The sequence below is a fragment of the Apostichopus japonicus genome, chromosome 22, assembly GCF_037975245.1.
Source record: "Apostichopus japonicus isolate 1M-3 chromosome 22, ASM3797524v1, whole genome shotgun sequence".
Taxonomy (NCBI): domain Eukaryota; kingdom Metazoa; phylum Echinodermata; class Holothuroidea; order Aspidochirotida; family Stichopodidae; genus Apostichopus; species Apostichopus japonicus.
In genome coordinates this window covers 22,413,508-22,428,742 of record NC_092582.1, presented here as the reverse complement: position 1 = coordinate 22,428,742, position 15,235 = coordinate 22,413,508, and the positions used below count along the sequence as shown (strand labels likewise).

Genomic DNA, 15,235 nt, shown 5'->3' with positions numbered 1-15,235 from the left:
CAGTACATTACAAACTGTCTGTACAAAAAAGTTTCCCTTAAGTATAGAATGAAACCATTTATTTATTTCAAAGTATTTTGATGTTCCCATTATGAAAAAATAACTTACAAAGTTACTTTATCTGATGTTGGTTTAATTTTATATTTATCATCTAGGTTTGGTATAAGGTTCAGAGATTGACAAACAAAGCTATTCCACAGTACTCTGAACATTTATTCCAATCTCCTTCACATTCTTCTGACCTTCAAAAATGTAGCCTAGAGGTTATATAAATCCATCATCATTATCATCATGATCATCATCATTAACCTATTTGGTAGACATACAGCAGGCATGAATCCCCCAAACAGCTTTATAGCACTGAAAATAGCCTGAACCAATTAGAGAGATTTACTGAATCAGTCCATTGAGTTCTGCTCACGAAAAGATTTGAGCAAGTCTAAAATTTACATCATAGGAATGTTTGACTTTAATTGGCTTCTGTATCTCCTTTGTTTCTCTTTAGTCTCCGTCGTAGACATTTTTTCAATTGTTGCTAACCTACAAACAGTTCTTATATATTAGCAAATGTTCAGTGACATTGGATTTGGTCCAGTAATTAATGTCTTATTTGGTGTTCATACATGTGCAAAACCCAGAGACACTTATGCAATGCAATATTGTGGCTACCTAAAGAAACCAAAGAGAGGGGGGAAGGGGCAGGGGTGGGGAAAAACAAGAAATAGAGGAGAATCAAAGCAATTTTACTAACCTGCAGAAGCAAAGATCTAGCTGTGATTGGTAAGATAACATTTATACTAAATTACAAAGTCAAAGTTTCAATTTGTGAATCACTATACTGTATGGCATCACCGGCAAAAAACATATTTAGTTTTATTTTTTATTTTTTAGGGGGGGGACAATCAGGTCTTACTGTTTGGTTGTGCATATATGGCAAATGTTGATTTTCCCATAAACGTAGCAAAATAACAATGGACGACCAGTAGGTACACTGCAGTATCAGAGATGTGTTACGGTTTGACTACATATACATACAATACCAGCATTGGACCAGAATACATATAGGCTTAGAGTGGATCATATGTAGGGTTCACCAATATATTAATTTCTGTTCAACCGCTATTTTAATTTCAGGATCTCCATGGTGATGGGAGAGTTGAAAATCAATTTTATCATTTGTACCGTTCGTCCGCCAGTCAATTTAACCCAGGCCCTGATTTAAACATTTTGCTCTGCATCATAGATTGTACAAAATGGCAGCTGCAGACAGTGGAATTGCTTCTAGCTTGCTTCTGTATAGTCCCATATTAACATGTAAGTCAATGTTGATGTAAGTTAATGTTGATGTAATGTTGATGTCTCCATCAAGTTGTCTCGTTGCCATAGAGATACTCCAGTAGCTATGCTGTAGCTCTACTCACACTGTAGACAAAACTAAAACTGCTGCAAGTAAATGATTATAAATGCACTGAATTTAATACAATAAAAGCATTCTACAGTTTACAGCTTGCAAGTATGTATTACACTTCCACATATTGTATATATGGTTGAATCTGATAACTGTCTACTTACACATAATTAATTAATGTACATTTCTTCCAACGTTTAGTTGATTATCAACCAGTCTGAACATTACATGTGATTATGAAATTAACTTGTCCAAAGCCTTGAGATATGTTAATTGTAAAAAATTTCTACAATACACACAACATATATGTACTGTATAGCACAATGTATGTTTCATATGGTGCACTCTATGATACTGCTAGGCCCTCTGTGATAACTGCAGGAAAATAAAAATTTAGTCATCATGAGATGGTCACTTTGATTCAGAAAATGATACTTGGATGGGACATGTGCAGCATACTTCAGACTTGCTTGTGCCATGATGAACCAACTACCGTATAGTTTTGCATTATGAATAGTATAATGTGTACCTATAGTACTACTGTGGTCCCTCATTGCCAAGCAATTTGCAATAGGAAAGCGTGGTTCCCAAATACTGATCATTGATTGACACACATGGTTACTATATACTTTACCACCCATATCACTACTATGACCATCACCACGAAACATCACGATGCGATCCATTGCCATATGCACGTCCCATGAAAATAATATGAAAATATTATTAACGGAGGGCCAGGCGCCAAAGCAAAGCTGTTTAATTCAAATTAATGGGGAATGAAATTTATAATGGTTAATTAGGATTTGTCTATCTTCCTCAAGTTACAGGCTTCATGCTAAGCAAGAATTTTTGACTTGGGTTAAAGAAGTCAACTGATGAAAGGCTTGATAGCAAGGGTAGGGCGAAACAAATATATGTGTTTGCTTATAAAAAAGGATGACTTTTGTTTGCAAAACGTCTGTTTATGTCCCAGTTTTTCCTAACAAATAGAACAGTGTGAATCACATTGCGTTATTCTCCTCGGACTTTTCAAGATTTTCATCCACAAACGTACAGTAAAACTGTCTCAAATATGATGTTTTTTTCATTTTTTTAAAAAATTAAAAAATTCATAATGACATATAAACTGGTTGACCAGTTGTTTTTAATGTCATCCATAAAAGAGACTTTTTCAAAACTATATCAAAAAAAGTACGTTTTTGAGGTTGAATTTATACAACATGACAACCAAGGATGATAGGAATTTGCAATTCATCTTTGAGAAGTGGTTAATTTGATTGATACTGTAGTAACTCAAAATTGAAGCAAGTAATAACTGACTTCACAACCTAGGTATCAATCATATTTTTTTATGACACCGAAGAAATCATAAAAGTCACGATTGAATCACAGAAAGCTAGGCATAGCTCGATGATTTAAAAGGATCTGTGAGGAAGTTGGACGACAATTTCACAAACAATGTATAAATAACGTCACCAGTCATCCTGATCACAGCTAACATCAATCTTATCAATGCAAGCTTGCAATTTCCCTTTGCAAATGTTTCCCATCTAAATATGCTCAACAGAGCGTATACTGAACCTCTCAGCGAATGTGTGATAAAATGTCGCAAAGAGTAGGGCATTCACTAGCCGTTCCATATCCTTGTGTATAAGCGGCTAATTTCTCTCTAATTGCTAGAACCGCTTGGAGCATGAAGTTCATTTCACCCACATCCCTTAAGTAAATTTGGTCAGGAAAGGTCAGCTCCATGGAGAATATAATAGGTGCATGCCACCCTGAAGACTGTCACGTGCGAGCGGGAAAGACAAAACAGTATTAAAAGCAACCATTTCTAAAAACCATTAAAATGCCTCGTCTGCAATCAGAAATAGGTGAGGAAACGGTGGCAAATAATCAAACAAGTCAATTCCGTCCACAATTCTAATGAAAAAGTACTTTCATCATTGAACGAAACCGGAAGAGAATCGCAGGGCTTCCTCAAAGTTCACAAAGGTGGGGTAGATCACTGACATTGAACTCTTTCAATAATGAAGCACTTTACAGCACTATAAATGCTCTGACACAATAAATAAAGGTACTATTTCTGTATTTCAGGGAAGTGTAGAGGAACTATGCATACATGTGTTAAACTTCCAAGTGAAATCTTGATCTCATCTGAAATTTGACAACAAATCATTTATTAGGCCTATGCCACAAACCGATTCAAAGCAGCCGGTTATGTTTGCTATCACCACCCATCCCCACCCTCATCCCCACCCCCACCATAGCAATTCCTATGCAATTGAAGGCCTAAATTTGAGTATGGAATGGACTCAGAGAAACATTAGGAATTCACTGATCACAACAAATTATTTTGCATTTTCTTTACAATTGTTTCATTCTAGAGGAAATATATTCATTGAACCTTCTTTCTTTCTGTCTTTTCTTTCATGTCTAGAAAAACAAGAAGATTGAACATTTTGATTTAGGACTGTAAACAAAATGTGATAAATTGGTTTGCTGTTACTCCTTCGAAAAACCAGAAATCTTCAAACTCGAGCATTACAGAAACAGTATAACTGAAGTGTAAGGTTTTTGCAAATGTCATTAAGGCAGCTGCAGGGTAAAACGTACAATTTTACAGGTACCGAAAATTAATAAGCAGTTGCTGAGCCTTTGAGGCATATATAGTAATTTGGGCTGAAAGTGCCCAAAGTATTCAGTCCAATTAATTACGGTCCATCAGCCTGAATAGAACTCGTTTTGTGATGCCAACGTCTGTTCAACTGGGTCACAGAGAGAGAATACGCAACAATTTAGGTAGATACTGTTTATCTCTGCATGTGCTACATTACCAATACAATATACCTTAGCAACCAACATGGCCGCCTGTCAATTTATCCTAAGTAGAATTAAACAAAAACGTTTAACCTGCAGTGTAGGAATCAACCCTAATTAATGTCCACTGTAAGATGAGGCATTACCATCGAGCTAAAGTGATGTCTTGAAAAAAGCCTCAACAAGTATATTCTTCTCAGCGGGCATCAGATTTGAGAAGTTGAGGGACACTCACAAATTTTTCCAACCCATCAGAGTTGCGTTCCCACGGGAGCCTTTAGCCTTCTCAGGCAGCATTTTCAATAACAGTGTAGCACCAATCGAGTCCATTTTTTATCATTAAGAGACACTGCCAGCTCTTACTACCCAGTCCTGTCATCAACTGTTTTTCAATTTCTGATTTCCCCGCCTTCCACCTGACCAAGCATTTCAATTTCTCTCTCTCCCTCTTTATATGTCTCTCTATGGATGATGAAGGTCGAATCAAGTGTACAACCAACGGTAAGAGTTTACTCATGGGTGAAGATACCGACATTTTACAAATAAAACAAAAACCGGCTGCCAATACAACAATTCAATTCAATGTGGTTTCACAGTATGTAGTATTAAAAGTTGTTTTCGACACTTTTCATTGATTTTTTGTTTTTTTCCTTTTCCGGATTCAACGACTGTATAGACAGAGTTTCAATCTCGATCATCGAAAAACACGGAAACTTGTGCGTGAAAAAATATTTGACTGATATATTCTGCCGGTGTACTGTACAGAAAGGGTACTATATTTGACATTACTGGCCAAGTATTAGACAACGCAAATACTATCACGTTCGTCCATGGATTGGGAGCTGAAGGTACAAAGGCTGAAAGATAAACATAGTACTTCTGTACATATTCTAATGAGACGTTCAAATTGTAATATAACTAAATATTACCATGTTAGTCCTTTGAAGAAGTGACATGAATATTCTAAAATTTCACTGATTGTCCAGCAGCAACAATACATAACAGTTGCTTCTGTACAAGATTACATAGGTTATAATTTAAAGAAAAAAAGACATCTAAATTAACCCACAGGTAGGTATATAGTTTAGCATAGAAACGGTTTAACCAACGAGGTATAAAATTTATCACTAATTCTTGGGCCGGGCCTACAATATTTTTATTAAAGGAAAATGCGACAGATAATCATAAATAATATAAATAATAAAAACAACTATATTTATAAATCATAATAATATCATTCATGTTGCATTTATTATCATAATTTTTTTTTTATTCATTTTTTTTTTTTTTTTTTGATGCTGCGAATACTTTAACAAAACAAGCGTATATAAACGCATATACAGTATATAACATCCATTTCCGATAATAACATGCATAAGGCAAACATGACTACATTTACATGGTAGCTACTCTTATTCATTCAGATATTGTATGTAGATTAGCATAATATACAAGGTGGATCTGCACTTAAAGTAATTCATCCCCCAGGACATGAACTGTACCTATATTACAGGATCAGGGTCTTGCATGACTGTCACATGTGAAGGGACCTTAAATGTGGAATCACACTTGGCAATTTGATCAAGATAAAGAAGATGGAACTCAAACAAGATGGCCGCTGGAAGTCGATTAACCATGAATGTGACAAAAGATGTCAAGGTTAGAGAGGAAATCTCATAATTAGGTTAAAACCAGGACAAGAGGTAAGTTTAATGGACGTTTTCATTTTTCTTTTGTTAGATGTCACTTTGACACCCACAGATTTACTATTGACAGCGCATAAAATATAACTTGAAGGAATATTGCCTTCGCTGCTAATTATTTTAATAATTTATCGTGCTGGAAATTTTATGCAATTTTTCTAGTTCTAAACCACATCCTCATAGCATTTTGTATGGCAAAGATATGAATTTGTCAAATTTGGTGGTATTTTATGAATTATGCATCTGGCAAAAACATAATTGAATGATGTCATCAAGAATATTCATTGCAAATCGTTTTTCTTTCTCTTTCATAATATTTAAACCCATTTATATTCACAGAAAAAAATAACATATATCTAACATTATAGTTGCATTTTTTATGAAATTCTAAATTATACAGAAAACCTTGACAGCTAAACATTCATACATGCCAAATGTATCAAGTTTAAAGGATAATTCAACAAGAAGATAATCATAGATAAGAAAAGGTTTTGAAGAACAGTTGCTGTTATGACATCCCCCGACCACCTACAGTAATGAACTACTTAAAGGGAAGAATGGAGGGTTTAAACCAGTCAAAAACAAGTTCCATTCCATCGAGAGTTTCAATCAACTATACCTTGAGTTAGAAAAAAGACGTTGAGTTAGGGAGTTTTTTTTTTTTTTTAAATAAAGAAGTATCACATATCTCTGCCACCTGAATATCCCTTTAAAGCCAGTATATATGCATTAATCTTGTCAGACATGACAATCAAAATACTTCAACATCTCACACCTCACTGAAGTAAGATTCCCTAACCTGATTTTGCTTATAGCTGACATGGTTTGTGGATCTGGAGCATGTAATTGCAACAAACCCTATCATAAATATCCCAAACTATACCAAGACCTTTGAAAATGACAACAGTTCTATAAGCTGCTAAATTTGGAAACGATGAAATCATTCTGCGCGCAGTTATCACTGTAAAAGCATCTGCAGCTCAAACCCATGTAGACATTCTTTTACCTCATCCTCATCACCCCCACCCCCCCCCCCACCTACGGGCACCCCCCTCCCTTTCCCTTCACCGAAACTATTAAAATTCCAATCGCTGTTCGAGCTATGAAATGTACGACAAATCCAAACTGCCTTATTTTGCAAAAGACACACTGGTTAAAATTGACAACTTGTTGGGAATAGGGCGCCATCACTACAAAACTGTACAAGTTACCGTGAGCAACCATAGACAACTCTACCTATTGATCATATTCTAGGTACCATTCTGTACCTCATCTCTTCTCCCCTTCCCCCTCCCACCCTCCAGACCCTCCCAGACCCCTCCTCCACTTCATGTAAACTAGCAGGCTTCCAAACATTGATCACGCTATGAAATGTATGACAAATCCGAATACTTCATTTTACAATCTTACACATTTTGTAAAATTGAAGAGTAATGCACACAGATATATGTTTGTTTCACAAACTGCTGAATTTTATGTCCACATGGTCACGTACACTCAGTTAATTTACTTCACGTCTTAAATATATTGACCATGCAAGGAGGTTTTTTTTTAACTAAATTTCCAAAGCATGGTCAATATATGAGCTACTAAATGCTTCCTGCACTGTCTTTAATTGCGATATTATACAATCAGTGTTACGGATAAATGACCTTTGATGGCCATAGATGGCCTGTGTTTCTATACATACGGCTGTGTCTTGCAGTTTAATTGATCTGCTAGTGAAATTTGCATACGGTCAGTTTTTTGGTATTTTTTTTTTCTCATTGCCGTGGTACCTCAAGGATAATCAAGTGTTGGACAGCCTTGCATTTCTTCTGTGTCAATAATTCTGTAGGAATTTTTGGACTATGCAATCCATTTTTTTTACTATCAATAATTCATCTAAAAAACCATCTTTTGATGATCTAAAGACATTTTTGCTGACATAAGAAAAACAGTATGAAGCAGGGGGAAAAAAGGGGGAAAATTGCAACACTGGTCAAATCGTAATTTGTTTTTTATTAAAAAAAATTATTGATCACATATCGTCTCGCACTTAGTTTCCCTATTAATGGACAGAGATATGATGTATGGTGTGATATAGTGATTCGAATCTTCTGCTAGACATAAAGTGAAGTAAATTTCTGAGCTGGGCTCGACATTTCTAGCAGAAGATTCGGATCATATTCAGATGCACCATACAAACTTTGTGACGAGATGTAACAAAATGTGACATTTGAAAGATCAGAAGAAGATTACGTATAGCTTTCAGTTTTTCCAATCTAGGCCAGTTTGTATTTCGGGATTCCATTGTGTCATGCTGCTTATCTCTTACTTGGAAGACCGTTAGTCACTTAATCTCATCCTTTAAATTATTAGAATTATTAGAAAGGCATTGATATGACTATCACCTTTTGGCATGCCATTAAGGTCAATATTTTGATACATCCCATATTTGTAGCTCTGCAGCACAACCATTGATAGACAACTGGGAACACAACAGTAATATCTTTCTCCACTGCCTTTCTCCACGCCATAGATTTATACGCAATTTATGCACTGAAGAATATTAGCATGTACTGAATATTCAACATGTAATATATCCCAGTTCATATAAATTTTGAAAGAAACTCAGTGCACGCTATACACAGTTATAGAGCATGAATTCTCAACATGGAATCAGCAGTTCAATTACCAACGAGCACTGTATTAAAAAATTATGTGCTTCTAGCAGCCAATTATTAACATGTACTGCATATGCACAACCAAATTTGCATAATGTTAACTCACTCACCTCACTGTCATTCCAGACCATATTGAGTTTGTAACCCGGTAGCATGTCCGGCCTATCGTTAACATCTTTCAGAGCCATGTCCACTGCTGGCTTTGATCCTTGTCCACCTTGCCAACTTTCACCGGTCATCGGGAAAATGGCTCCAATGTAAAGCAGGGTATCGTTGCCTTCCTCCTTGTCACCATCATCGGTAGCTAATTGGTTGTCCTCCTTACAGAGATGTTGACCCATCAAACAGGCCAATGCTAACATGAATGCTACTGAACACCGAGTGGCATACATGGTTGCCTAGTAACCAATACCTAAAATAGAGGATATAAGAAAAACAAAATTCATGACACATTAATTACAAACATCACACTGACTGGACTTAAGACAAAGGACATGCACTCCTGCCATTTTAAACCTTATCTCACCTTAGGGACTCCATGCAGCCAAAGTGCTAAATTTCATGTAGGTTGCGACCCTTGAGGGTTATGGTCCATAGATATACACTGTGGTTGATGTATATGTACATCAGCCACGGTACATGATAAAAAGTCAAACAGTAGCAATTCAGACTCAGATGTATAACACTGCAAAAGCATTTTCAAGTAACCCCCTTAGCACTTTGCATTGTAAATATTCAAGAATACTTTATCAGAACTTTTATTCATCATTGCTGGGGTTTTCTAATTCATGGCGATATTACAATGTGTATATCTGGATGCCAAATTTCTCTGAATAAAATTTTGTCATTTTAATGAATTACTTTATTGAGATCTTTGAGTATAAATTTAAGTAGAGGATACCCTACTTTGAAAAAAAACTGGAATCAAATGAAAATCACAGAATACTTCTTGATATCTTCCTTAAACAAAATTGCAAAACCATCTAATGCATATATGACAGCTTGCAAATCAGTACAGAAAACAATAGTGAACCCACTCTACAGCAGTCCACTATCCCACCCCCACCCCCCCTCCCATCTAGCAGATAAATGCTCTGTAGTAATATCCCTGACTCCAGCTGTCCTTAATAGGAATGTCAGTTTGGAATGTTCTTTTTGTAAAGCGATGCATCAGATTTCCATGCTGTGTTCTCTCTGTTATTGGCTGAACTTACCAATCGGTCCACCCATCTTCTGTGAAGGTAATACTTAAGTCGGATATTTTGGAATGAATGTTTAATTACAAGGTTAGTTCCCTAACACTTGCCTAGTCTATGTTAAAGGTAGCCTTAACTTTGATAGTCATCTTTGTGAGATGACTCAATCTTAATGGTACTGTGGGCTTAACTGATTTGGCAGGCTAGTCCACATCCCACACTACTCTACTGTATTAGTGTCTAGGCAGCTATAAAATGGTTGTGGCTGGGCGTAATCAACTGAAGTATATATTATAGTCTATGCCCTTGTGAATATTTGTGAGCTTGGCTTCCAGCTAACATCTGGTCTAGGTTAAACTTAAAGCAGGCACTATACTACTACTAGCCAACAAGAAAGTTGCAGTTAGATGTAGGGCAAATACACAGACTCTGGTGCTTGGCCAAGCCAGTATGGGTAGCAGAACTTAGCTTCTGAATATGAGTCTGATCACTGTATCAGTGTATGTAACTCAGGCCGGGCTAGGCCTAGGTCGATACAAGCATACACCAGGCTAAACTGAAGCTTAATCATGCATGATATCATTTCCTAGGGTTAATAAGTGAAGTCTACACTAACTATGTAACTTGCATGGCAACATTTGCCTAAAGTGTTATAGTAATACTGATACTTAGTTGTGCCTAATCTTGCACCAAATGTGGTGGACGAAGTGACCTTTGTGTGAAGTGATGAAAATAATACAACCTAGGTCTAGGAGTCGGCCTAACGCTAGGTTAATGTCCTAAGTTAACTACTGCTATAATAATGCTACTTCCGCGATGTTAAGCCAGCTTAAGCTATAGGTTATTCAAAACAGTAACTTACAAAATACAAGAGCCCTGTCATAATTATCATGATTGATGAAATGCCTAGCCTATGCTAACTTTTCTATGAATCATTCCATAAGGGTATATGCTAAGCAATAACTCTAAGACCTTAGCATAACTTCAGCTCTTTTGTAATTGTAACTTAACTAGTATGTGATTGCAGACATCTAACAAGCCTTTGCAAATTACAGTAACGGTGTGTGGTAACTAACGTTATAGTACATTAAAAGCGAATTAGGCCTATATAAAGAAGCTATTTCAGAAATCTGAAACATAGAATCTTAACCGCATGAATGCTTACTTTGATTAACTAACACATCCACGATAACCGAAATTGCGATGTTTACCACGGGCTCAATGTACAATATATCCAAACGAAAACAACCACAAGAACCAATTTGATCACGATACGATGTGAATACGTCTGTGTTTCTCAGTGACAATTTCTAAATGAAAATGGTTGCACCGTATACCGACCACCAATGTACGAAGTTCAAACAGTAATATTAATATCAGTCCAATCAACTGCATTGTACCAGAGAACTATGTGTGAGAAGTATTTCCCGCCAGCTTGTGTATTTAAGCCTGACGTCGTTTGCACTCACTATCGTTGCTCCGCCCACATTTGTAATAAGACAAGGACAAAATTGTAAGGACAGGGGAGATTTGAAATTAAAAGTTGTGGATTGACGGCTACATGGAATGTTTTATTTCCACAAATTCTTTAGTTCAGTCATGGGAAAGAATTAAATGAAGTCCTTCTCAATTAAGGTGAAACGTGCCTCACAGTAGAACAGGACTGTGCAAATTTATTGTGTATGTATCTATTTTACGTTTGGCTACGTCGTGGATTACATATGTTAAGAGACGGTCTCAGGATAAATCTCCTACTGTAGAGGGGGACACAAAATTGATTTAATGGACTACAATGAAACTTTAATCCATCCCTGACTGCGACACTGAAGAAATGTAGGTCCTACCTAAGCATGCGACACGATGAGAGTATGAAGCTAGATAATTGTAAGTTGCATTGATGGAATTAGAACCCAAAAAACCCATGACTATACAGGCTGTGGATTAAGGAGCAAAGAACGGATTACAAGCCTTGTTGAGGCCTGTGATGTGAGACTTATATACGAAAGATCCAATCGATTTCTGTACGTTTACGTTCAGTAGCGGATTTGAAGTTCGAGGCAATTATAAAACAAGTTATTGAGAGAATGACTATGAAGATTGAAATGTTCGATAATCCTGCAAAATATCACGAATAGATTTGTTGTGATTATTATAACGTAAGCGGAACCGAGAACCTGTTTCACCTACATCATTACCCTCTTTTGCAAAGTACACAGTAGAATATGTTAATAACATTAATAGAATCACAAGAGGGGGAAAGGGGGTCTTCGACCATAGTCAACATTGGGAATTTTGACCCCGGGGCCTGGGGTAATATGGGGGTGTATTTGGCATCGAGGTTTACCGCAACGGAAATTTGCCGCGGAGGTGAAAACTGTGTAAGAGAGTCTGGAGGAAGTGAGTAGAAATCTAAGGTTTGGGGTTGACGAACTAAAGCTAGCATGGGGGAGGTACCTTAAACGATTCTCCTACAGACTGATCGTCTTGGAATACAGTAAATTCCTGTTTGATAGAGCTGATAAAGGACTTGATGAGGGGTTATATTACATTTAATTGAATCAGAAAATTTTACAGTGCGCATTGTCCATATGTTATGTTGAACTATGACACGTAGAACATATACACGAAGTCCCCAAAGCATAGATAACCTATTTCACGTGTTTCCTTCCGGTCACTCAGTGAAAACTGGCTGTTCCATATGGGAACGATGAAGTGCCGTCAAAATGTTAAGATCTTTCTGTGAAGACAGCAGCAAGTTTCAACAAACTGACAAATTCCTTGAATCTAATAAGTGACTGGGAAATTGACGTTTTGCTGCAGAATCATCAATTGATGCACTTAATATATTCACAGATTTAACATTTTGCAACAAACTGATGCCATTCTCCCGGAAAGACATCGTTTCTACAATTTTTAGAACTAATGATCAATTGATTAATTAATCCAATCAATTCTAAATTTAAAATACGCTCGTATCAGAATAGCATCATTTTAACATTTTGTGGCAAAATGATGAATTGCAGAATATTCCAGAGAATGTACATTTTTTCACATTCCCTTAGTTTCATGTGATTTATTTGCCTAGAATCATTGCTCTGATAGTATAAGGTTTCTCGAGGACCACGATGTGTAAAAAAGAAGTTACATTCATTTAACTATAATCCCTGGCTTAATGCAACGAAGCGAAACTACAATGTTACGGGCGTGATCAAAGGTGAGCGGGAGCCATGCCCCCTCCCCACCCCTACACCCCCATCAGTCAATCGGCGGGGGGGCTTTCAGTTTTTTTTTCAAAATCAAAAGTATTTATTACCGCAAACTTATAGACCTTATTGATAGTCTAAAATATGCCTCATTTGTATCATTTGAACTCTGAATGTTTAGGAGGAGGGCCTGTATAGGACCCTCTTCTTGGGAGTGTCATTCAACGGCGTCACAAACACAAGAGTTTGGATTCGCCTGGAAAGTTGATGCCCCTACTACCTAAAACAGTCAGGAAAACTTGCAAAGTTGTACCCCCCCCCCCATCCCCCACCTTCCAAATAATTTTTGCCCCGGCATTGCCATTGTCTGCTAAGTGATGTCAACTATATAGTTCAACAGTATGGCTATAATCATCGGTCAGTCACTGAGATTGTGTAAGCGATGTACGGTATATTAGCACATATTTTTCTATATTTATTTGTAAGTTCTAGAAATCTGGGAACATGAAGGGATACAGTAATTATATATTCCTTTAAAGGGGAAGTAGCTTTTTGAGGGCGTCTCAGTGTTCGGCAGGGCAAGGGGGCAATAAAAAAGGGGCCTGTCCCTCCACCAACCGTGGTAACACATTATACACGGAGAGGATGTCCATGTGGTTGTCAAATCTTCAGCTCCATTTTTAACTTTGGGATGGAAACAAACTTACGTTCAGGTCGTTATTTTGCAAATATATTGGATATTTTTAGATAAAACATTTAAAAACAAAATTCAGAATTCTGTCTGAGTTTATAATAGTCTATTTAAAGTTTGATATCAATACGGTTGCAATTTTGACACAAAAGTTGACATGTTGGTATAATGTCGAAATGTCGATATTAAAGTCTCAGTACGTGCTTGCCAAATTTAAACTTCGACCTTACCAGCTTACTGTTTTAAAGTTCCAGTAAAAATGACACCGTTCTATGCAATTTTCATTTCAATATTCCTTATTTTTATTGAGGTATCTGTCGTTAAAAACTGTGAGCTGAATTTAATTCGCCAGAGTTATAATATTAACGAGTCCGTAGATTCTACAAATTTCAATCAAAATTTGCAAACCCCGCCAAACAGATCACGCGCCAATCAAATCTCTCTTTTTTTGTTTACAACCGTTGGCTTACTTTTACTTTCGTGGCTAGCCTGTCTTAGGTCCCTACTCTTGTATATTTCTCTTGGTCTTACCGATTTATCTTGCGAAATTGTGTCATTTCCTTCCATTGCAATGAATGTTTTCAGACGTTTCCTCCGTGGAATTATAAAAAGTGGATGATACGAGCATACGACTGCGTTAAAATCTTGATCGGGCCGCATGTAAAGACTATTTTGTGTACATTTGTGTAATGAACATGCTGACATGGGCGGTCGCAGTGATTTTACGGTAAATCGTTCGCGCCATAAGGGCAACAGAAAATAAATTTCTTTCTATCGATTGCAACAGCTTTACTCTATCTAACCCACCTGGTCAGAGTGCAAGAAACATTGAATCCACTTCGGAAGTTGTTTTTCGAAGTTCATCAGCAAACACGTATTGAGAAGAAATTTGAAAAAAAAAATACCGTAGCTGATATTTCGATATAACTTACTCGTCGCTATCCGAAAAAGATGACAACATTTTAAGAAATTGTTGAAATGTCGAATGTAGAAATTCGGATATTAACATTGTACGGTACCGTACTATCGTATATATAGACTCAGTAACAGTTAGAAAACTTAAATTCCTTGATACCTCGCTCCCACACCCCCCCCCCCCCCCTCCCTTTCTCCCTGGCAAAAATACCCCATTTCTGTCTCCTCGTGCTGCTCTAGCAATTTTTACCCGATTTACTTATCAGGGATTTTGCAAAAGAAGGGGTGTGGCCCTGTGGTCGTTCATGAAGCCAAATTTAATGTGGGGGGGGGGGGGGATTGTATAGGGATACTGTGACAAAAATACTACATATCAGTATAATATGTCAGTGTGCTTCATATATAGTCGAGGATTCCGATCACCCTCTCTTTGATTTTTACATGAAACCACGTCAGTAGATTTTACACGATCCCACGTATGCGGACAGAACGGTTTAGGCGATCATTTTTACCTAGAAGTATTAACTACTTTGAATTGTATGATATATAGATAACTTTTTATTAACCTATTTTTGGGATGCTGTAGTCCATTTTATTATATTGTCATTTTATGATGAATATCAATAAATT

The 15,235-nt window shown here is 36.8% G+C and overlaps 1 protein-coding gene across 2 annotated transcripts in view; it reads right to left on the bottom strand.

Moving 5' to 3' along the window:
- The window catches only part of LOC139963795 (gamma-aminobutyric acid type B receptor subunit 1-like), a 144,274-nt gene extending 129,931 nt beyond the window's left edge, over nt 1–14,343 (bottom strand). Inside the window, exons 1-2 of one of the 2 annotated variants that reach the window (XM_071964953.1) lie at nt 14,222–14,343; nt 8,711–9,012 (exon numbers count right to left, since the gene is read on the bottom strand). In XM_071964953.1, the coding sequence (XP_071821054.1) occupies nt 8,711–8,992 (282 nt within the window). In that variant the 5' untranslated portion in view covers nt 8,993–9,012; nt 14,222–14,343. Of the gene's footprint in view, nt 1–8,710; nt 9,013–10,961; nt 11,190–14,221 lie in introns of those variants that run through there. The other variant, XM_071964952.1, reaches the window with a different exon arrangement.
- Between the last annotated feature and the right edge of the window lie 892 nt (nt 14,344–15,235).